The sequence below is a fragment of the Aulostomus chinensis genome, chromosome 6, assembly GCF_037954235.1.
Source record: "Aulostomus chinensis isolate RoL2024-O1b breed Wild chromosome 6, RoL_Achi_v1.0, whole genome shotgun sequence".
Classification (NCBI taxonomy): Eukaryota; Metazoa; Chordata; class Actinopteri; order Syngnathiformes; family Aulostomidae; genus Aulostomus; species Aulostomus chinensis.
In genome coordinates, this window is record NC_141325.1 from 18730745 (window position 1) to 18755283 (window position 24539).

The 24539-nt window shown below is 40.9% G+C and overlaps 1 protein-coding gene across 2 annotated transcripts in view; it reads right to left on the reverse strand.

Moving 5' to 3' along the window:
- LOC147260366 (uncharacterized) overlaps positions 1-24539 on the reverse strand; it is a 187672-nt gene that overhangs the window by 52149 nt on the left and 110984 nt on the right. Inside the window, exons 13-22 of one of the 2 annotated variants that reach the window (XM_086206927.1) lie at positions 20375-20424; positions 20180-20255; positions 16639-16713; positions 13089-13308; positions 12760-12987; positions 8193-8334; positions 4997-5166; positions 4697-4812; positions 1597-1760; positions 700-850 (exon numbers count right to left, since the gene is read on the reverse strand). In XM_086206927.1, coding sequence (XP_086063053.1) covers positions 700-850; positions 1597-1760; positions 4697-4812; positions 4997-5166; positions 8193-8334; positions 12760-12987; positions 13089-13308; positions 16639-16713; positions 20180-20255; positions 20375-20424 — 1392 coding nt within the window. Of the gene's footprint in view, positions 1-699; positions 851-1596; positions 1761-4696; positions 4813-4996; positions 5167-8192; positions 8335-12759; positions 12988-13088; positions 13309-16638; positions 16714-19777; positions 20256-20374; positions 20425-24539 lie in introns of those variants that run through there. The other variant, XM_086206926.1, reaches the window with a different exon arrangement.

Genomic DNA, 24539 nt, shown 5'->3' on the forward strand with positions numbered 1-24539 from the left:
CATAAATGATGTCGGTAGATTGATGGTGTCAAATAGCTACGTGAACAAAGAGTGTGTTTCAGTCCAATGTCAGTATGTTTCTTTCATAATTTTTTTTTAAAAGTACGAGTATGTAATCTCTTTTTGCATGCAAATATGAGCCACAAAAATTGAGTGTTATAATGTTTCTAATATTGATATAACATCTGATTGTTGACAATAATTTGAATTTTCAAACATATTGGTGATGGAAACAAAACAAAAACCACAGGTTGGATCAGTCAAGGTGCTGACACTGACAGCCAAAATGACAAACTCAAGTCTTCAAAAGAGGAATCCGTAAACCAGTGGGTGAAAATACGTCCATTCTTTTACATAGTCCATGATCAATCATGGACCATCAATTGAAAGCCAAGCATGTATTGCATCTTTAGGCCGATGGGAAATGTCTCTGTTAAACGTCTCGCTAAAGAAGCGTGCTGACATGAATACAACAACAGAAAAGCAGAAAAACATGACAAAGTTATGAATATAAACTACAGCACCTTCTTTCACCACTAGTTCAATGGGCTTGGAGATTACCTCTTTTTTGGGAATGAAAATTTTATGGTATTGCATGAGCAGATAATGTTTTGTACTGTCAAAGATCAAAGTAACTGACAGCTCGACTTTTGGGTTTGTTTTCAATTATGTGTATTATTTTATCTTATGGTCACTTACCCCAAAGTTAGAGGCTGCAAATCTGGCTGGAGCAGAGACATTGGTGGAGGCGATGGGGTGGGCGTAGAAGGCATTGATGTTGGCCAGTAGGGTGCTCATCACTGCTGGCACCCCTGACAACATGTACTTAGAGGACAGACAAGCAAAATGGCTTTGGGGGGGGGGGGGGGGGGTTAAGAAGCCATAAAGAGGGCAAGCAGAGATCAGGATGGAGGGAGGAGGAGGAGATGATTAACCAGGTAGGAAGAGTGTGCAGGCAGGAAGGAAGGGGTTCAGGATAATTATGAAAGTGAGGAGAGATAGAAGAAAAACAAAACAGGGGGAGATAACAGAAAAAAGTAAAAGCGGTTAATCATAGATGAGACATAGAAGCATTTTCCTCCATTTTTCCTGAGTTAATATCACCTCTTTAATAAGCAACAGCTCATTTTGTATGTATACAACCATCCAAAACTACATAATTACCAAACATTACTTCATTTTATTTTTGTTTCTGTGTTTTGCCAGTCCGGCCCATACAATGTGGGATTAGAAGACATCATCACTATACAGACCTTTACAACTTTCAGCACAGTTAGGGAAGAACAGAGTATTTGAAATTCTGAACTTTAAATAGAATGTTATAAAAACAGCTTGTTTTTAAAAAATTCCTGACAGTCTAGAATACTACAGAGACAAGCAGAAACTAAAGTTTTCCTGCATAGCTATCATCTATTTAATCTTTGCACAAAATTCAGATGTGTTCCACCCCTCAACACACACACACACACACACACACACACACACACACACACACACACACACACACACACTCACATTCACACTCATAAAACTGTGCACACTAAAGTGAAGTTTTCCTGATTTGATTTCCTGCTAACATCATAGCCTGGTGCTTACGTCATCGCCTGGTAGATGGACTCGATTCCATAACGCATGCAGAACTCGTCCACGATTTCCTGCTGCACCTCATCAAAGTAAACCTTCCATGCATCATCTCCTTGTGCTGCTGGGATCTTCACCAAGCCACCTCCCTCCACATCCGTTGAGAAATGGAACATGTTCTAGAAAAAAAAGAGGTTTATTAAGTTTAAGTTTATTAGAGAAGCAACCAAGAGCTAGATGTTTAGATAAGTTACCCACAGATCAGCTGACATAGTGAAGTGAGACTTTTGGACTGAACTCTTGATAAAGATTTTACATGTATTCAGATATTAGGTCATAGTTGAGAGGAAACATTATTCTGCACACTGAAAAATTGTCTGCATCTAGGTTGATGTTGGTTTAATATATTTTTATTTTTGTGGGCGGCATGGCTCAGGGGTAGAGTGGCCGTCTAGCAACCAGGGTCGCTGGTTCGATCTCCGACCCCGGTGACCATGTCAAAGTGTCCTTGAGCAAGATACTGAACCCAAAATTGCTCCTGATGAGTAGGTTGGCACCTTGTATGGCAGCCTCTATCAGTGTGTGAGTGTGTGTGTGAATGGGTGAATGAGATGACACTGTAAAGCGCTTTGAGTGCCCCTAAGGTAGAAAAGCGCTATATAAAATTGAGTCCATTTTTAGATACCCTTTAGATATCCTACAATTTTACTTGCATTTAACAAAGTAACTCAAATGAGGACAGAAATAGGACAAATACATATAGCTTTTTCTAATTGGAAAATTTAAGAAATACTGAACAAATACACAAGATCACATGTCAAAAACAAGAAAAATATACATATTATAGAAATTGTTCAAAAACTTGTTTAAAATGAAATTGTTATTGTTATTTATTTGGCAAATAACAAACTGAATCAACTACATAGTCCTTTCTCACACACAATAACCCCAAAAAATATTTTGTATGGCCTCCTTTGGCCTTGATAACAGCTTGCATTCTTGCTGGCAGTGTTTTTATGTATTTTTCTACACACTCTTTTGTGATTGAGTTCTTCTAAATCCTAAATTTGTCCAAGAGGATTAAAATCTGGACTTTGACTTGGCCAGTCCATCAGTTCCAGTCCTTCAGATTCCTTTTTCTTGGTCAAACAGTCTCTGCACAGCTTTGAAGCATACTTGGGATCATTGTCTTTTTGGTATATGAACCCATGACCAATCAGATTCAATTCAGAAGGGATTCCATGATGCAATAAGATGCTGTGGTAGACGTTCTTGCTCATGATAACAACAATTTTCACCAATTTGCCCATGCCATTTTACCAAATAGAACCCAATACCGTAACTGAATCTCCACCGTGTTACACTGTGGGTTTAATGCATCTGACATCAAATGTTCTCAAAATTTTCTGTGGACATAAACACAACAATGCTGACTAAAGAGTTCAAACTTGGACTCGTCAGTTTAGAATACCTTCTCCCATTCATCAGCAATCCACTTTTTGTGCTCCCTGGCAAATCTGAGGCAATTCCCAATGTTTTCAGGCCTCAAAAATGGCTTCTTAGCAGCTATTCTTCCTTTTAAGCCTTGTTCCAACAGTTGTCTTCTTATGGTCATTCTGGAGACCTTCGCAGACTCTGATCTAGAAGCATTCATCACTGTTGATGCTGATGTTGGTGCAATTTGTAAGTATCATTCTTGGCAATTGACTCCAAAGCATAATTTACAACTGTGTAAACATTTTGTCTCTCACTATTTGTCTAAGAGACCATCCAGCATTATCAAGTGCTTTAATGCGGACTCTTTCATTTTCCATGGAGCTCCATCCATCCTTTTTTTTTTCACTTATACTTTTCAGGGTCGTGAGGGGGCTGGAGTCTATCCCAGCAGCGAGAGGTGGGGTTCACCCTGGACGGGTCGCCAGTCAATCGCCGGGCCAACACATAGAGACAGACAACCATTCATATTCACAGCCACGCCTATGGTCAATTTAGAGTATCAATCAGCCTCGTCCCCTCTTCCATGTCTTTGGACTGTGGGAGGAAGCTGGAGTACCCAGAGAGAACCCACGCAGGTACAGGGAGAACATGCAAACTCCACTCAGAAAGATCCCGTGCCCGAGCCAGGGCTCGAAACTTGAACCTTCTTGCTACGAGGCCACAGTGCTAACCACTGCACCACCGTGACAGAAATAGGACAAATACACATAGCTTTTTCTAATTGGAAAATAAAAAATGATGATATACAGTGCTCTGAATTGACCGCAGGCATGGCTGTGAGTATGAATGGTTGTCTGTCTATGTGTGTTGGCCCTGCGATGGACTGGCGACCCGCCCAGGGTGAACCCCGCCTCACACTGAAGGCTGCTGGGATAGGCTCCAGCCCCCCCCATTACCCTTAACAGGATAAGCGGAAGAAAATGGATGGATGGATGGATGGATGGATGGATGGATGGATGGGACCAATTGAATGATGAAAAGAAAGCCCAAAAATATAATGTTTACGAACTATTTATGCATTCATAACTCACTGTTGATTTGGGTTGTTCATAATGTGCAACTCCAACAATTACCAGTGAAAAGAAAATTATCCAAGTTGTTTCCTAAAGAGATGCCATAACAGTGAGCAGAGAGGAGTGGATAGCACACCATCTGACACAGCATTCACAGTGTTGCCTTCCTGGAGTCGCTGACATTTTTATGAGTTACCCAGGTTGCTGCTTCCTATTAGAAGCTGCAAAGAATGCTCAGAAGGTGTCAGCAATATATTTACTTCACCATTTGCAAGCCTAGTATCTGGTTGTATAAAGGAAAAAAGAGAACTTTGAGATGTGCTGATGATGGCAAAACAGCCAAGGTGATGGGAATGTGCAAGAACTTTAGCAAAACTCGTATTATTATTGTGATCTTAGAAATTTGTCTGCAAAACTGAAATCGTTTTAAGAGCTGGTGTATGGCCAGCATAAAATGCCGTCTGTGTTGTGAGAGACACATACATAGCCAGAAACCAATTACTAGTTGACCTCTTGTTTTAGGTTATTATTGAAGGCTTGCTGACAGGTTTTAGATGACAATTATATAGTATATTTTGTGTTTGTGCTCGTGTAGGTGGGTATACCTCATGAAGGCATGTGTACTGCACATAGTAGGGGGCCACTTTTTCCTCTCCCTCAATCTCCACACTGATATGAAGACGTATGGCACCAGACACCGCTGACTTGTCTGTTCTTTTTTCTGTAAATGGAGACATTAACAAACACACACAGGTGCACGCACGCGCACACACACACACACACACACACACACACACACACACACACACACACACACAAACAACTTTGAATCTAAAATGTTTTACAACTAAAGCAGTGAGTCTCTCATGCACTGTTTCACATAATCCCAAAAAGAGGCAACATACCCAAGTTGTACCAGACGTCCATCTCTCCACTCAGCGTTCGTACTTCAATGATGCTCTGGCCCAGGAAATCATCAGACTCCCTCTTCAAGCGCTGCTTTACTCGCGACTTAATATCATCGTCCTCATCCCAAACACGTAACTTGATCCTGTCTGATGAGTTGTGGCACTCGCTGTATAAAAATCATGCAAATAGTAGGAGCCTGTTAAACCACAGTGGAGGAATTCCTACCTTGTGGCTCATGTCAACTACAAGTTACATCCATATTCATCCAGACACATGTACTGTGGTGGCATGGTGGTGCAATGGTTAGTGGTGTCTGGTGCCATACTGTCACCTCACAGCAAGAAGTTTCTCTCTGGTACTCTGGCTTCCTCCCACAGTCCAAAGACATGCAAATGGGGACTAGCCTGATTGAATACTCTCAATTGACCATGGGTGTGACTGTGAGTGTGAATGGTTGTCTGTCTATATGTGTTGGCCCTGTGATGGACTGGCAACCTGTCCAGGGTGTACCCTGCCTCTTGTCCAGAAGTTGCTGGGATAGGCTCCAGCCCCCCCCCCCCCAGACCCTTAACAGGATAAGCGGAAGAAAATGGATGGATGGATGGAAATGTACTATAAGGAGGAGTACATATTTAGTCATCACTTCATTATGTCATGTTATCCGAACATTGGCATGAAAGCACTTGGCTCTGCGACTGAGGCATTATAAAGCATTATAACGTTAACAATACTTCCCTACGGTATTTTTACAAAATACATAAAATATTATCATAATAGAATCCATCGTCATCTTCCGCTTATTCCTTACTAGTAAGGGTCGCGGGGGGGCTGGAGCCTATCCCAGCATCTACGGGCGAGAGGCGGGGTTCACCCTGGACAGGTTGCCAGTCCATCACAGGGCCAACATACAGAGACGAACAACCATTCACGCTCACAGTCACACCTATGGTCAATTTAGAGTATCAATCAGCCTCGTCCCCAAATTGTATGTCTTTGGACGGTGGGAGGAAGCCGGAGTACCCAGAGAGAACCCACACAGGAACAGGGAGAACATGCAGACTCCACACAGAAAGATCCCGCGCCCGAGCCCGAGCCGGGACTTGAACCCATAACCTTCTTGCTGTGAGGCCACAGTGCTAACCACTGCACCACCATGCAGCCTAATAATAGAATATTAATATTTAAATTAAAATTAAAATATTAAAATTCATAGTGTGGGATAAATAATGTAATCTTATTCTTATTCTTTAAAGAAGACATTGATGCAAAGTACATTCATTTTAGATTTTTATGCTTCTGTGCTGGCAGATGCCATTTGCCAGATCATCAGTGTGTCTTTGCCTTCCAGTCACCCATTTTCTGTTGCTCATGTCCTGAGCTGCTGCCAGAATGAAAGATACATCCTAAGATGCACTGGGACACATCTTCAGTGATGTTCCTGAGATCATCAGACGTTTCGGGTCTTTCAACATCATACATCCTTCCTCAGGCGACCCAGCCAGGGTTGATCAGACCCTGTTTTGTGTCCCAGTAGCATTGGCCCACAGATCGATCCTCCTGATCCAAAGCCATCTGGAGGCTCTCTCTGCTGCCTCCATGGTGGACTTGATGGCTTTCCTTTTTGCAGCCCCTGTGATGCCAAGTAGTGTGTATACCTGGCACAGTGAGTGGCCAGCAAAGCCTCTACACCCCACTTCGATGGACTCGCAGCATGCTTTCCAGCCTCTTCTTCTCATTGCTTGACCAGCTCCTGATACTTTGACCGCTTCCACTCGTTCCCCTCCTCTATGCAATCCTCCCAGGGAACTGTCAGTTCTATCAATAGCACCTGCCTTGAGGAAACTGATGAAAGCACGATGTCTGGCCTCACGGAAATTGTTGTGAGGTGGTCTGGAAACTTGAGCAGCTTTCCCAAGTCCTGCTCTCCAGCCATGACAAAGGCAATGTTCCTCTTGCCATGTTGTTGATTGCTGGTGTTGTTTTTGGCCACAGCTTTGGAGATGGCTTCCACAACTGATTTCAGCACCTGGTCGTGCCAACACTGGTAGCGGCCCTCACCCAGGGCTATCAAGCAGCTGCTTAGATTGTGCTCCAGAGAGCCTTTCCTGGAGCACAGAGCACAAGCTGGAGAGTTACCCATGCCCCAGAGATGGAGATTGGATGGGCTGGGCAGGAAATCAAAAGCAGCTCGAAACCTGAACCTAATGCACTGGGGTTCTGACTGCCAAATCTCAGGCAAGGACACTTTCCTCTCCAGCACACCCTCCGACCTTGTACATGCTCCTTGCTGCTGCATGCCATCCTGCAGGTCCATTCCTCCTCGACCCCTGAGCGAAACCTCCTCCAGGACAAGCTGACATTTGTCCTTGCCATGTGCCTTCTCATAGAGAGGTTAAGGAAAGGCTCCCAACGCTGCACGGCCCATTGTCACCGTGCCCAACAGTTTCTGTCTTGCTTAAACTTTCCCCATTGGACTTGTTGCCCATTTGGACAGCCTCCTGTCAGGACCTTTTAGGTTTGTGTAGCATTGGGTTCTGTTCTGTCTTGTCTCTTGTTTATTTTATTCGTTCTTGTCTATGTCATTTCCCTATTCCTATTACCATTACCTTAATGTCTCTCAACTGTGTGTCATTGTCTCTCCACCCCTTGTGTTCTTAAACTGTGTGCTCCATCCCTTACGTGCCGGATTATCTTGTCTGTTTCAGTGAGTGTATCCAGCATTTCCTTATGTATTCCTTGACTTTTGGGATTCTGACCCAGTTTCAGTTTGACTTCAAGTTTAGCTTAGTAATTTTGATACCTCTGCCTGTGAGGACTGATCTCCTGGTTTCGACTCTGGCAATAAACAGACTTGCCCACTTGCCACTTGTTTGTCCATGCCCCTGCTTTGTCAGACCTCCTGCTCTGACAGTCACACCTCCCTGTTGCTAAAGTTGGGCCCTCACTCCCTTTTGTGGGGCAAAAAAGCTACCAAGAGGAGAGGAAAGACAAACAGTACAAGTACAGTTCATAGATGCCCTCGCATTTCTGAGTAGAAGTTCAGTTAAACAAATTAAGTGAAATCCTTTGTGTTGATTTAACATGGATGTGCAGATCTTTTACTGCAGGTCTTCAACCTTTAAACTAGGTTCTTGTGACAGGGAAACCAATGTACTGGATGCCGAAGGTTCAATAGAAAAAAGCTGAACTTACAAGCTGAACTTTTCTTCCCAGACTGGGTTCAGGTTGCCATAGATGGTCTTTGTTCTCTTTTTGGTCTTTCCCACCTGGATGGTGACATACGGGTCACTGGAGCCTGTCCTGTCCTTGGCCTGGAGACCCTGCGCACTCACAACTGATGACACAAAGAGGGAGAATGACTATGAAAATTGCATAAGAAAAACAAACACCCACTTTATACTGTCATGTTGCTGTTTTTTATTCGCACACACATACACACACACACACACACACACACACACACACACACACACACACACACACACACCACAACTCAAAATATCACCCACACAGTTGTGCAAAACCTTGTAACACAATTCCATGACTCATAGGCAGATGTTGGCTACCATATCATATTTCATTAAGAGCTATGTCTTAACTTGCTTTCAACTTGCAACTTTCAGTTGTTGACAAAAGTAGCGCAATTTAAGTGCAATTATAATCTGATAAGTTTTATGAATCAGAATAAAACAATTCTGTATTGAATTCAGTGTTCCCCTACCATTATATACCCCCCCGCCCACCTGAGCGGTGAACCCAGGGGAAACATTGTATTTATTGTCATTTGTCAAGCAATAAATGTAACAATGAGCAATTTCTGTTCATGTATACCTGAACACTTCAAGACTATTAATGTGCTTGCCACTGGTAATGACTCCCTAGGTAACATGACCTGCGTCGAACGAACGCGTTGCTGTGCAATTCAACGCTAAGCTGCTGGGGGGGGGGGGGTCACAGTCTTTATAGTGCCGTGAAAAGGAGTTGTAGAGGTGGTCGTACTAGCGCACCTCCTTCGGCTTGGTCCATTTTTTCTTGGAGCTTTCACCACAGAATCTTTGAAAATGGCGGTGTTCTTGTTGGCTGCGACCATAGGGCTGCGACTGAACCGGAAATTACGTTCTAAGCGGACCAATCACTGTCCTCGACGTTCACGTCACCACGCAATGACGCGACGCGTAGTCAGGATTTTTTGGAGGCGCGCGTCGGGCTTCCACATAGGGTCCGCATAGGGGTCTGCCGTCGACGCGACGCAGAAGCATAAATCAGGCTTTAGGTGCAGAGGATGTTTTTTTAAGGCGGCACAGTGGTGCAATGCTTAGCACTGTCACCTCACAGCAAGAAGGTTCCAGGTTTGAGTCCCGGTTGGGGCAGGGGATCTTTCTGTGTGGAATTTCCACGTTATCCCAGTGCCTCTCTCCAGGTCCTCCGGCTACCAATGGTTGTCTGTCTATATATGCTGGCCCTGCGATGGACTGGTGACCTGTCCAGGGTGAACCCTCTGTCTCACCCGAATGCCGCTGGGATAGGCTCAAGCAACCCCCCCCCCCCCCGACCCTGAACAGGACAAGCGGAAGAAAATGGATGGATGGATTTAAAAATATATATATATAACCTTAACAAGCACCAATAATTTTCATCCTACTGTTGCATCCTGCTGGCTTCACTCAACTTTATCCTGGTGAGAAGACAAGAGAGATGCGCAACCAGTACTAATGACTGGAACTATTTATAGCTGCAGCCAATAACTACAGCTGCATCTTGACGATACATGAACTGTGGTACATCAATCCAGTATTTCCTGAACATGAATCCATTACATTTCAAACACAGTAACATCATTAGGCCAGTGATAACCATACAACACATTTGATGCATTGTGTAAATAGGAATTGGTCCACTCGCCACAATGTAATGCTGATTTTATGGAGCACTGAAGCATGGAACTACAAAACAGAAGGTATGCAGCTGCCGTGGATCAAGAGAACCACGTCCCACTTGCTAAACTTGTTGCCATTAAAAACTCTGCCAAAAATAAGCAAATAAAAGCTTATGAGACTTACACATTTTTGTCCAGTAAGATCATCTCCACAAATGAACACAACTTCTGTGATTTTTGAGGGACACTAAATCCTTCCAAGTACAAAGCTAATTAATGCTATAAATGAACTACAATGTGTAAATATGACTTCAACATTACCTCAAACACCATCACGTTTCTAAAAGAGAATTATGCTGTAGATAAATTAAAATATCACAAGTTTGTATGAACCTGATTGCAAGAAATCAAAAACCCACTGACTTTTAGATGAGGGAATAAGACTGCAAAAATGTTAACTTATTTCCAAGTTTGAGGACTATTGTATTGCATGTAAACATGCAGACTGTCAAAAATATTGTCTTCGAAAGTTGTTATAAGCAGCCATTTAGAAAAAAGTTGCCTGATTATATGTGGGGTCCATAATTTCCAACACAGTACTACAGTTACTTTCAAACAACTTGTCACTTCCACCTGAAGTTAAAATTTTAAGAATAAACCACACAGATAGGAGTTAAGCCAACTCAGAAACATTTTGAAGCTCTTTGTATCTTCGTTCCAGAAGAAGAGGGCTCAGAGCCAGGCAGATGGTTGTATCCCTGTGATAGTCTGAATGGGAAAATGACAGTCCAATCATAACCTAACTGATGATAAAATGAAGAGCTAATTTCTGAAATATGCAAATTGAGGTTGTCAATATTGTTTCAACATTTGAGATGAAAAAATGATTTAGCTTTACAACTCTGTATTCATGTAGTAATATTACTACTACATAGCCGATTTAAACGGCTGTCATTTTATTCGGAAGAGCAGCTCTTCATTCTGTTCCTCCAAAAAAATGTTCAGTTTTAGAAATACAAATTCTGAATGTCAAAACATTTTGGAAATATTTGGTTGCAAATTAAAAGTCTAAGAATATGACTTCCTTAGACAAGAAGAATGAGTGATGACAAGGATGATGATGATGATGATGATGATGATGATGATGATGATGATGATGACAATGCACCTAACCATGAATGAGTTTCAACAAAGAACCAGCTGAATGCTGTAGCTCTTCTTTAAATGAACTCATTACTCGTGATTGGGGAGACAAGGTGTGATGGCTGCCATAGCAACACTGCTGCCAATATACAGTGGGATGTGTCAGGTTGCTTTGGTAACAGTGGCCATCTTGATGTTTGAAAAAGAGGGATAGCTGAGTTGTGGACATTGATCTGTTCAAATTAATATTCCAGCCACAATTTCTTCATTTTACAGAGGAGTCTGTCTAAGAAAATTTCATGTGTGGCACAGATAAATATTTTTTTAGCCATTTATCTGTGGAAACCAGAGATGCTCTGGTTCGGCGACACCTCACCTCACATTCATTCAGCTGCTCATTGGCACAGAGCCTCAAACTCTTCATAGGCTCTTCCATTCTACCTTCTCCTGCAGTGGTCTAGAATTTTACTGCAAATAAAACTGTCTTTTTCACTTTATACTGCTGACATAGAATTGTTTGAATTTGTTTTTTTGATAGTTGCTCAGATTACATCTAATGAAATGGTGCTACAGATCCGTCTGTTGAAAAACCACCCAACCATCCATCCATCTTCTTCCAAAGCATAATTTACAACTGTGTAAACATTTTGTCTCTCACTATTTGTCTAAGAGACCATCCAGCATTATCAAGTGCTTTAATGCGGACTCTTTCATTTTCCATGGAGCTCCATCCATCCTTTTTTTTTTCACTTATACTTTTCAGGGTCGTGAGGGGGCTGGAGTCTATCCCAGCAGCGAGAGGTGGGGTTCACCCTGGACGGGTCGCCAGTCAATCGCCGGGCCAACACATAGAGACAGACAACCATTCACATTCACAGCCACGCCTATGGTCAATTTAGAGTATCAATCAGCCTCGTCCCCTCTTGATGTCTTTGGACTGTGGGAGGAAGCCATTGTATCTGCACAGCTGTCAAACTGGACCAGCTTCTAGAAAGTGTGACAAACTGTTTTGTATAATCAGTAAGAAAACACGGTTGCAACCTGCTAGAAAAGTTTCAGGTCAATTTCTATACATAAACAAGGGGTGAAATGAAGAGGGCATTAATTATGAGACTTTTCCCTGGAGCGTGTACACAGTAATATGAATGAGGAAGAAGAGAAAGGAACAAAAGTGACCCCATATCAAGTTTTTAGCTTAGCTGGCAGTTTTTGCTCACATAATCACACTTTCAAATTAGTTTCATCAGTGTTTTGATGTTCTCTTTGTTCTGTAAAGTCGGCATCGTCTTTCTCTGCTCGGATATCTATCATCTATTTATGTCTTGCATCTTTCTTGATCTCTCTCTCTCTCATTTATTTTTTCTGTACAGCATCTGCCATCATTAACAACTGTTGTTTGCCATTTCAGACCCTGCCACCCCTCCCCCCCGCATTGCTGTACCGTTTGCCTTCCCATGTCATTATTCCCCAGCTGTACTTCCTACCCTCATCGGATTCCTTGCACTTCTACCGGTTTCCATTTTCAGATTTAAATACCTTATTCTTAATATTCCCATCTGAACTTCTGCTTTTGAGCACAGCCAGTTTATTGCACCAGTCTGTTGCCAAACCGGTGTATTAGCACTGAATGGAAATGTATTATTATTCCTAGTTAATTATTATATCTACTATCTATATCAGTAACTCTACCTTATGGGGAATTTTGTTAGCTGTTCATAAATGCGAATTGATTGGACTTACTGTTGATGCTGATCTTGGCCGACCACTTGGAGGTGCCATCTAGGACGCTCTGCTTGATGTTTTTCATATGCTGGGCGTGTAGCATCTTAGGGATGTTGAAAATCTTTCGGATCTCCTCAAAAATCTCTGGCTTGTTTCTTTCACGAATCTTCATCCTGTCCTTCATTGCCATGATGATGTGCTGCGTCCTATCTTCTGACCCCGTCTTGGAGCTCTTCTCAGCTGCTCCTGATAAATGACAGGATGGAAAAATTAACACGAAAATACCAAAACATTTTCTATGCATGATGAGCATTGCCACAAGACTGACTCCCTCCAGTTCTACTCACTCTGCAGGCAGTCAGCATTCAGCAGCTCCTGGCACTTCTCATGCACTTTGACTCCACACTCGGCACAGCGCATACCCTGCCGGGCAATGCCCCAAAGCAGACCCTCACACTCGTAGCAGTACGTGGGAGTGGTGGCTGTCCAGACTTCAAAATTGTGCGGTGTTGTGCAAGAAATGGGGTAGATGAGAGCCTGCAGAGTTTTTTTGTAAACATGGGTCTTCTATAGGAGCAAAGAAAGAAAAACAAATTGTTGTAGCATAGAGTTTATTTTATTTATGTGCAAGTCAGACGGTTTGCCAACATATTCTATGTGATTAAGGGAATTGGATAGTGTGATGTAATTGGAAAAAAAAAGGGGGCTATCAAATAGGAATGGAATCCTATGCTAAAACACCTAAAAAAATAAAGCTTCTGATGTGTAGTATAACAATTTCCTTTTATTAGTAATGATCTTAGGTTTTCTTCTATCTTCTCTGTATCAGAAGATAATCGTGGCTGAGAAGTTGATGCTCTGTGCTGAATGCTCTTTCATTGAATAGATTCTAAATTAAGGTTCAAAAAAGTTTGGTGAAACTGAGAAACAATCAGAAACAATGCTCTTACAAATAAAGTAGTAACTTCATTATTTTATTAATTTTGGACAATCTGAAAGGTAAAATGGTGTGTAGCATCAGGTTGACTCTTGTCGGAAAGACATAAAAGGTGGTTTCATAGTAGCTATCCCTGAAATTTTTACAGAAATGTGGTTATGTATGGATTTTTCTTTTCTTTTTTAATAATCTTTGGCTTTGCCTCTGATGAACTGTATTCTACTGTGGTCTTGTGTGGGAGTACTGTGGGAGGATGCCAACAAATCTCCACTTCGTATTTGCTCTCCTAGTTACTGTTAACCATTCTGTAACTTAAAAACTCTGGAACACATGGCTAAAATCATGATTGTGCAATCATTTTTAATCATTTTTCTTAATAACACTGGTTATTGACTGTTTTTATTAGCTATCATAATGTTGCATGTTTGCACATATGCTCCTTTCATCTGACAACAGGGTCTGATAACAGAGTAGCTTAATATTTCTACAAATTTTACAGGTTAGGTGATGACCTGTATATTTGATAACGTTGCCTTCTTAAAATAATTGCCTTAGTCATTTTTTCAAGTTTTTCAGAAGACACAAAATACTGAAAACAAAACATCATAAAGAGTTGATTTAAGTTAAAAGAATGACTATCAAAAAGTGACTGAGGCAATTATTTGAAGAAGGTGACAATAAGTTAGTCACTAACAAAGCAGTTGCAGAGAAATGATATATTTCTGTTTTCAGTTTTGAATAAATAAACTAGCTGGATTTATTCAATATGAATATTCACTTTGTACACATAATTTGAACAGAAATAAGAAATGTGATTTTTTTTCTAGAAGACAGGCACTGCCTTGAATTTCAGTTCAAAGTAACAAATGAACTAGTAGCCTAACAATGAACCTGAGGCACTCAAGTATTTGATGCCCCATGGCAGTTGCCCAGTTAATCATGCAACAATTATAAAATGTGTAAGTTGTTCATGACCCTACCTCTACATGAAAGAAGTAAACTCAAGTGGAATTGAAGAGAAGTTGAAGCCTATTTCCAAAATATATTTTATCTGGGAAATATACTGACAGCAGTCAGAAGAATTGTGATATATGAATATATGATACTGAAAACCTAGACATTAATAATATAATATAGTTTTAAAATATATTAAAATAAAGAGATTGTGGCTGCACGGTGGTGCAGTGGTTAGCACTGTCACTGCCTCACAGCAAGAAGGTTCCGGGTTCGAGTCCCGGCTCGGGCGCGGGATCTTTCTGTATGGAGTCTCCATGTTCTCCCTGTTCCTGCGTGGGTTCTCTCTGGTACTCCAGCTTCCTCCCACAGTCCAAAGACATCAAGAGGGGACGAGGCTGATTGATACTCTAAATTGACCCTAGGTGAGAATGGTTGTTTGTCTATGTATGTTGGCCCTGCGATGGACTGGTGACCTGTCCAGGGTGAACCCCTCCTCTCGCCTGTTGACGCTGGGACAGGCTCCAGCCCCCCCGCGACCCTTAACAGGAATAAGTGGAAGACAGTGGATAGATGGATGGATAAAGAGATTGTGTTCGGCAAATACACTAATTTTGTAACACAATATCTGATACTTATTTACAAAGTAAGCTGAAAGCATAATCTCCTATCAAAAATAGGCAATGATAGTGCACTATAAAAATTTAATTTATAAAATAATGTGTCAGCACACAAGCAGCTACAGCTGTAAACTTGTTAAAATTGAACTATGTGAGTGATGTAATATTAATTTATGTTTTGCTTATTTGTTTGTGGCATTGCATTTAGTTGTATTGATGACGTTTTGTTCTTGGGCCACATATCCAGGTTATCGTTTTATAATCCTGCATTTGCATTGTTACAATGCTGGTTATCAACTCCATCCATCCATCTATTTTCTACCGCTTATTCCTGTTAAGGGTAGTGGGGGGGGCTGGAGCCTATCCCAGCAGCCTTTGGGCGAGAGGCAGGGTTCACCCTGGACTGGTCACCAGTCCATCTCTAGACCAACACATAGAGACAGACAACCATTCACACTCACAGTCACACCTACAGTCAATTTAGAGTATTCAATTACCCCAGTACCCTCTTGCATAGATTCATTTGCTCTCTCAGCCCCACCTACAGTGAGTTTAGAGTATCTGATAAACCTATTCCCCTCTTGCATGTCTTTGGACTGTAATGCTAAAATATTTTGAATTTCATATATTATACAACTGGAAAGCATTAAAATAGTGAGTACCTTCACCAGGGAGGCTACATGGATGTAGAAAAATGAGCATCTACTATCAGATTCAGATCACCAAAAGTAAATCACTTATTTGATGAAATTTGAATCTTTGCACCAATTTCCATCAATATACATCCATAACTTTTTCTTTTCATCTGTTATCAGCAGCAAACAAACTGACAGACACGCTGGTGATCACACTACCTCCGTGGTTGGAGGCAATTACCATTATTTTTACAGTTCTTGTTTGTCTGCTACACTCAGTGACCTATTTTATCTACTTGAATTATAATTTCAAGTCTAATAGAATATAATCACTGTCATGATTTGACAGTGCAATAAATACAGCACAAAACAATTAAAAAAAAACAACATATAATGCAGTCAGTGAAGCCTTGCTGCTGCTGGCTCAAATAAAGTTTGAAGCTGCCCAAGGCTGACTCAACAAAAATTTGCAGCCGCAGTATTTTGGGTTGTGCAAACACACCTAACAATTTCACAATAGTAAATGTTAGCAGGTAATGTGAAAGAGTGTATTTGAAGTAAAAGTAAATTTAGATTTGTGTGGATCCCCGGTAGCTTGCTTTCAGGTGACAGTTAATCTTCCTTCAGCATAGTATGAAGTCATTGCTTCCGTGTGTGTGTGTGTGTGTGTGTGTGTGTGTGTGTGTGTGTGTGTGTGTGTGTGTGTGTTTGTGTGTGTGTGTGGGACACGTTTTTGTATCTGGCCACTCACAAGCTCCTCGTCTTTCAGGGATGTCCGTGTAGCCAATGTGTGGGCAAGTCCAGCTTTCCTGGACTGTATCATAGACTGAAAACCAGAGAGAGAAATAAAGCATCAGAAGCCACAGATTTATTTTTTTAAAAAAGAGGGAACAAAGCATTTTAAGTAACTGGAAATACCTCATTGTGGATGTGTGTGTGTGTGACATTAACCTCTGACTGCCAAAATACTTTATTTGTTTTGTTGTACGTTCTTGCTTGACATTGTGCTTGATCCTCTTGTTATGTTAAGAGCTGAATTCAAGCAGCTGAGTTTACACCCTGGAACAGGCTTTGTAACGTCCACCTGTTTAAATTAGCGGGATCAAACCTGCTATAATGGGGGGATGCTGTATTGACCCTCTGTATTATGCTGGGATGCTCTCCTGTGTGCTACTCATGCATTTGATAATGCATCCATGCATGAAAGAGGGTCATATGATTAATAAACATCAACATCTAAATTAATCAGTGAAAGTTTAAGATTAATCACAGGATTAATGATCCAAGCACTATTGAAAATATTATGCCTCTGGCCCACAGCTTTTGCCAGCACAGAGCCATAAACACTCAAGAAATTAATGGAAACTTTGATGATGTTTCAATTTTGAAGGTCACGCAAACTTGATCTCACAAAAGCACACATTTGCTGTTTCCTTTGAACAAAAACTTATAGAAATAAATACCAAATGGTTTTATCTCTACATCTGTGTGGCTCCATGGAGAATGTGTTCTATATGTTCTATAGGAAAGACTTTCTGCCTCCAATCACATATATGTGCATATGATGCAAGTGTCATGGTGACATCAACATAAAAAAGTGTGTTTTAATATATTCAGAGGCACATTGTTTGTATTGTGTTCTGCACTGAGCTGAACCTGTCCTCTAATCCAAACAACCATGTAAGGTATTTGTTGTGAGCCTCGGAAATGACATGTAAGCAAGTTTCTTGAGCAGACTCATTTAAACCATAGCTAAATATCTATCTGCTTTGAGACTGGCATCATCTTCTTGCCAGCTTTCCTGTAGTGTTGCTGTATTGTGTCTGCTCATGTTTTAGACTGGTGCAGGATTAAACAAAAGTATGTGGCAAATTTCCAACAAACACAGTGGAAAAATATAGAATTTGGGCCAAGGAAGAATCCATTAATTCTGAGTCAGATTAGACAAGTTGATATTGAGTGATAATTGTAATCTCACCACAGATCACACGCTAACCTGTGAGAGCCACTGATCTCTGTTTTTGGCTTGCCAGGAATGTGTTCTCTGACTGTCCTTTCATGTGATGTTAACTGCATCTGCATGCGCCTGTGGTTGCTCATCATTTTAGAAGTTGTTTAATTCAACTCACCACCTTAAACTGTATTGTCAAAATCTCTCAAATTTCATGGGCTATTTTTCTCTCAAGGATAGTCTCTTAGAGCTAAGCAGCTAATATTTAGAGTTTGATGGTCAAAATTACAAGTGAAGCCAGGGGATGGATGTTTGAGCTTCTCGAAAGCACTCTAAAGTAAACATGAGATGAAAGGAAAAAGAAGCAATTCACCAGAACATTTATCAGCATTTGCTTTTCTTGAAAGCCTGGCATATTTTGTCATATGATTAAACTGCAGACTTACCCTCTGGCATATGACGTACTTGTAACTAAAACATTCACTCTCTCTTCATCTATCTACATAAGAAAACAAGATGATATTATTCAAAATATTTCCTTTTTGTCTGTCAAACACTGATTCGAAACAAAAAAAAAAAGTTATGTGTATGCGTGTGCATGCTCGGACATTTTCCCACATAAGAACACATCCAAAGCAGATCAAACTGCTTTGCCAGAATCAGGACCATGATTGAGGGTGAAACAAAGACCATCAAACTCTGCAGCTGAAATCTCACTTTTACTCACCATAGCCTGGGGGCCAACGGAGGAGGAGGAGTGTGTGAGAAGTAGAATGAGAAGAAAGAAAAGGTTAGAGACAAACGAACAGGTTCCCCTCTGAGAGGATCAGTAAGCTTGAATCCAGCTGGGCAATGCTGGCAAAAATTTGTTATGGAGAAGTGAGGGCCACTGTAGTGTTGCTCTTTCATGCATTCATCCTGAATGTAATAATTAAAATAACATAAAAGTCAAAAGGCAATTACTATGCATATGAAGTTAATAACCAAACTGGTAGAGCATCTATAAAACAAATGAATTGAGATAAGCAAACACACAGCGATTTAATTACATGTTTTATGTATTTTTGGTGGAATAAAATTTATTGACATCCCCTGAATATTTTACAGAGAAAACTCATGTCCAGTAAAATGTTTTTATAATGTCACATTGAAGTTGACCTTTAGAATGTAACCGTCTTTACTTATATTCATGTGTACCCATTTGACATGCGGGCAATTCTTACAAATGTAATCTGATTAGTTTACAGGTTTTGGAGCTGTCACTGACACAGATGCATGAAATAAGAAATTAAGTTAAATGAAACTGGCCGAATGATAAATATCAACATCAGCATTATCAGAAACTATGGGTGCTCAAATACAAATTTTAATTTCAGTTATGTAATATTCGCTTGGAGGTGGGCATGAGGACTGTGACCTGAAATTTTTCAGTGCTACTTTTCGGTACTTTAGCATATACTGAGGTGACAGAATAAGACTATACTGGCGTCGTCAACATCCTCAAATGCAGTACACAACTTGTGAATCACACTAGGTCTCACGGCATCCAGCCTGGACTATATCATCTACATGCCAAGGTTTATATGAGCAGTATTTACAACTGCAGAAGCCTAGTATCCATATCATACATTCTCAAATGAAGCACTGTATCTTGATGACAAAGAAGTAATCTCTATAAACAGATTCTACATATAAAAACAGAATCTGCAAGCAAAGGAGAATATATCGACACAGGGAAACTTTTGCTTTCCATTTTCCAACCAATCGCCTTTTAGCACACCTTGGATGCTTTCACATAAACAGCCCGTATGGAGAGCAAAACACACATTTGCCACAATGCAATGTCAGATGTGGCTGTAGCCGGACGATTCAATCATGCAGTTGTAGTGGGTTTAAATTGTTAACTGAGTGTAAAGTGGTTACTTTCACACAATCCGCTCATATTCATCATTTTTCAACTCCGTGCCAATGTTGCTATACAGACTTTAAACAATGAGTGGTAGATAGAGCAGGACCGAATATCTGCTGGTCACATTGGAAACCATGAATTACTGGCCCATGTTCCCAGAGGCTAAGTCATCAAACACAGCCACTTGATTCTGGATTGTAAAACATGAAGCAAGACCATGTAGGCTTCTAGAAATACTCAATAATCCAATATTGAATACAAATACAAACAAATACTTAATTTTAATGTAATTTGGCCATATAATGCGTACCTTTCTTGCCCATGGATGAAATTAATGATTCCAAAATTAATACTGTCAAGCAATCTCTGTTTGGTTTGAGGTTAAATAGGCAAAATGAAAATGCCAGTAAGAAGCTGTTGATTTTAACTCACCAGCTCACTAACGAGTGGAATGGGCCTCTTCTTGCGAAGGTCCGGCATGCTGTCAATGCCAAATGGTGTGTTCCCCCTGTAAACACACAAATATTGAAATACCAATGAATATTTACCTGAAAGAAAATACACATGCAAACACTGCATCAGTAAATGATATATTCTCTCCAACACACAGGACATGTGTTCACTGACCCTGGTTTAGCCCATGGGATCTTGCTGGGGTCACTGTCTTGGTCTCGGCTCTGAAATTGAAAGTCAAGGGTCACACATTTAGCCACTTAAAGACTGACAGGGTTTATTGGTTTCATGGCAATGCAGCATGCACACAAATGAGCATGAGAAAAAACAATAAATAAAGAACAAGAGAGGGATTGAACTGGGTTGGTTGAGTTTCTGCATGACAAAAAGAGCATTTTAATCATTCAAATAGTCCCCATCCCAAAGTAAAAGATTAAAAAAATACTAAATGTGTCCAGTGAACTCACTAAATACTGACACTGTGCATGCTGGTTTGATTCTAGTCTAAGAGTAAAGAAAATACCACAGTGTTTTAACAAAAACTACAATCTGACTGGACATTAATGGCATTTTACATGAATATCGTGTCCTAATTAATGATGCACTGAGTCAGTTATCTTATAAAACCCATGGATATTTCATGAGCTTTCAAAGAGTAATTGTTCAGAAAGTGATATAAAATTAACATCAACCATGAAGAGAAATGACAAAAAAATTAAACAATGACATGAGAATTGTGAAGAATGAAAGAAATTGGCTCATTTATACTCAAATTAAATACAGATAACATAGGATTCTGTCCATATTCTGAATTTGTTTAGTCCGTGCAAGTTTCCAAAAGCATACAGAAAAGTGCTACCAAACACAAACAAACAAAAAACATTGAAAAAGTGAACTTTAAAGGACAGGCTGTACAAGTCATGTGACTCCACTAACATATTTGGAGCTTTAACTTGATAAGGCACATGCAAAAAAAAAAAAAACCATCTAAAATGCTGCCTTTGTGGGTTTTTTTTTTGCCTCCTCATCAATATTATCAAGATCTCCTCCACTGTTGCCATGTTAGTTTTTCAAAATTCTAAACTTTACACTGCTTTTTTGTGGAGATACTGCACAACATCCACGCTAGTCTCAAGTAGTTCAACATTTCTCCAGCACATGAGAGAATTGTCTCTCTCCAACTTTCATCATACTATTATAGTAAACAAAATGTTCTAGGTTGTTTGTATTGCTATGAAGCAATCATAATCAGGGCTTAGCCCAGGATGCAGCAACAGTAGTAAACACATTAATAAACAACATTCATCTGCTAATCCAGACCACAACCATGCCAATATAACAGATGCATGTAAGTATGAGGGCAGTGATGATTACACTGTTTATTTTCATACATAAGGGAAGCATAAATGAGCCTTAAGGATGTTATTTTAATGTTAAGAACATCAGAGAAACTGCAGCAATGAGATAACCTTGTCTCCATCTTGATTTCCATCTGTAAAATAGCACAAGAGAAATAAATGAATAGTCATGGACTAGTTTCACTCATCCTGCCAAATAACAAAACACACCCTGGGTTATTCATTTTGCTATAAATGCTTAGGTAATGGTGAAAGCAGCACTGCCACAGAATTTTCTCAGATGGGGTCTGAGGTCATAAATGTTTCATTAACATGTACAGTATGATTTATCATGAAAATGACTCCTAATATTTCCTTTCCCCTTCCTCTTTAATGCCAGGCTCACTTTCCAAGGAGATAATTAATGATTTCTAATTCAGTAAATTGCTGCTGCAGGAGCCATAGAGAGGAGTGAGGGACCCGTGAGTGGCAGGTGATACATTACTCTATAGAGGTTGGAAAATAACTGTATCAGCAGAGACCGTTTGGTACAGTAAATACCTGAGGGTGCTCTGTGGATTCAAACCAACGAATGAACATACTGAAATAGGACATCAACAGTTATCGTGTGATCAGTGTACCCATTTCACCTCATCAGCGACAGATCCAAGAGATAGGGAGAAAGAGGCTTTTATAACAGAAGGATGAGATAGAAAGATAGATTATGGATTAAGATTTTTTTTATTCAAATAAGATAAAATTTCCATTCATCTTGTACTCTATAAAGTTTTAGGCCTCAGTCCTGTCACTCATTCCTGCTCACACTTCTTTCACACTATAGGACTTTTTAAACCTAAATTCAATCTTAAAGAAATGGAGCAAAGCCTGATGGCTATTTCAAACTCTGCTGATACCCACAGTACACAGGCTTACAAGGACTTTGATATTAATCATGGGGCTTTGCTTTTTGTCTGAAAGACACAGAAGTCCTACGATGTGTAAGAACATTAGTTAATTTATATACAAAAAACACAAAAAACAATGTTGAAGCAAAGATGACTCCAACTTAAAATCTAAAGATGGCTACCTGTTTCAAAGTCATCCTGAGAGAAAGTGGATATGGTCATATTGGCAGAGTTGCGCCTCGTCTCCCTCTTTTCACGCAAAATCTGTTGGAAGCTCCGCAGGCACTTCAGCCTCCGCTCATCCATCTGGTTTATCTCCAGTGCTGGCTCTACACCATCGCCTTCAGTATTTAATTCTTGGGCCACAGCAGTGTCTGCGGCAGGTTGCTGAGGCAACTCAACTCCTCCTGGCCCCAACGGTTCTGCAGGTTGTTGAGCCAGGAGGGAGGCTGAAAGAGAGTCTGTAGTGGTGCCTTCTGAAAGCTGGGTCTTAATGTTCAGGTCTGCAGGCCAATCCTCATGAGTTTCTGTAGTGGGGTCTGGAGGGCCATCAGCTGGAAGTGTAGCTGTGCTGCTGGAACTTTGGTAAGGGCAGACTGAAACTTCATCTGGGCAGGAGGGGATGTTATCTACACTAGGAGGATTTTGGATGGTGTCTGTAGACCCTAAGGCAAGGCTGGCAATGGCTTCTTCAAGCACAGGCTCCATAGAAAAAATAACAGATTTGTCAAGCATGTTGATTTTGCTATCAAACACAGCATCTTCAGGGATTTCATCACATGGTGGTTCAAATTGTGGCTTGAAGCTTAAAGATTTTATAGGCAACTCAGCTGTAGGCAGGTCAGAAAATGCTGATATGTCAAAATCTGTTTCCTCCTCAGGATTCTGGGCTCCAGGTGTGTCAAGTTTGCGCAATGCTCCCCGCAAGGCAGAGCTAAAATCAATTACAGCTCGGCTTATGCGCTTGACATTGAAACCAGTGGTTTGGACATCTGCATTATCATGGTGAGGGAGTTGGTTTTCAAAGTTTGGGAATCTTTCTTCTCTTTCAAGAATAAATGGCCTATCCACATCATCTTGAGTGGTACATAAAGAGGTGTTAGTCCATGTAACTGCAGAAGACTCTTCATAGGTTAAATAACCTTCTTGATAACTATCATCTTGAAGGGTGAAGCCTGGGTCATTTGATTGCCCATAGTCTAATAACTCTGATTCTCTATGCCCATCAACTTGATGATAACCAGAACTTTTAGGATAAGAACAATCATAACCCGCAGCAGTGTTTCCAAGGTTAATGTCTGTTGGAATATGATTGATTGCCTGGGTTTGTGACCTTTGTCTCCATAGCTGCCACTCCTTTCTGCTAGATTTGCTGGTAGGTGAGTTGTAATGTTGCCTAGACTGATTAGAGTGACGTTCTGAGCTTCCTGTTGAGCACTGCCCTGATGTACTATATCCTCTCCCACCTCTATACTGATCCCATCTTACAGCTCCTTCACAGCAAAGAGAGTTCTCACCTTCACGGTCCTCCAGACTTCTGCCCCTCAGGTAAGCATGTTCCCTATGCCAAACAGATTTGCCAGGGGCAATATGAAGTGGTCCAGTGTTATTCCAGTCTTCCTTATAATTATCAGCTCTTTGCTGCTTTCTTCCATGACTAGATGATGGTCTGTCTAAGTCTGACTCAGATTTAGAACTATGAGAAGATAAGGAACTAGTGCTTGGACAGTCTTGGCCATCCTGACGCTCAAGGTAGCCAAAGCTAAGCTTTCTTACTATCGTGCCTACTGGGATATCTGAGCTATGGTCAGAGATATCCTCTGGTTCCTCCAGTTCCTGACGACCTGCTGATTCAGCAATTGGGGACACGGTTGGCTCTTCTGCCCTTGACAGCAGTAATCCCCCGTGAAAACTGTGCCACTCAGGAAAAAAGTTGGAATTAGACTTTGGCATTGCATTCCTTAAACTGCCGTAATCACTAACAGGCCTTCTACGTGTGGACGGTCCATCTTTGCACACTACCCCTGACCAGGCACCTGAATGTACCCCTGAGCCAGCCTTGTTGCTAGAACGTATGCCCTCTATCTCAAGCAATAC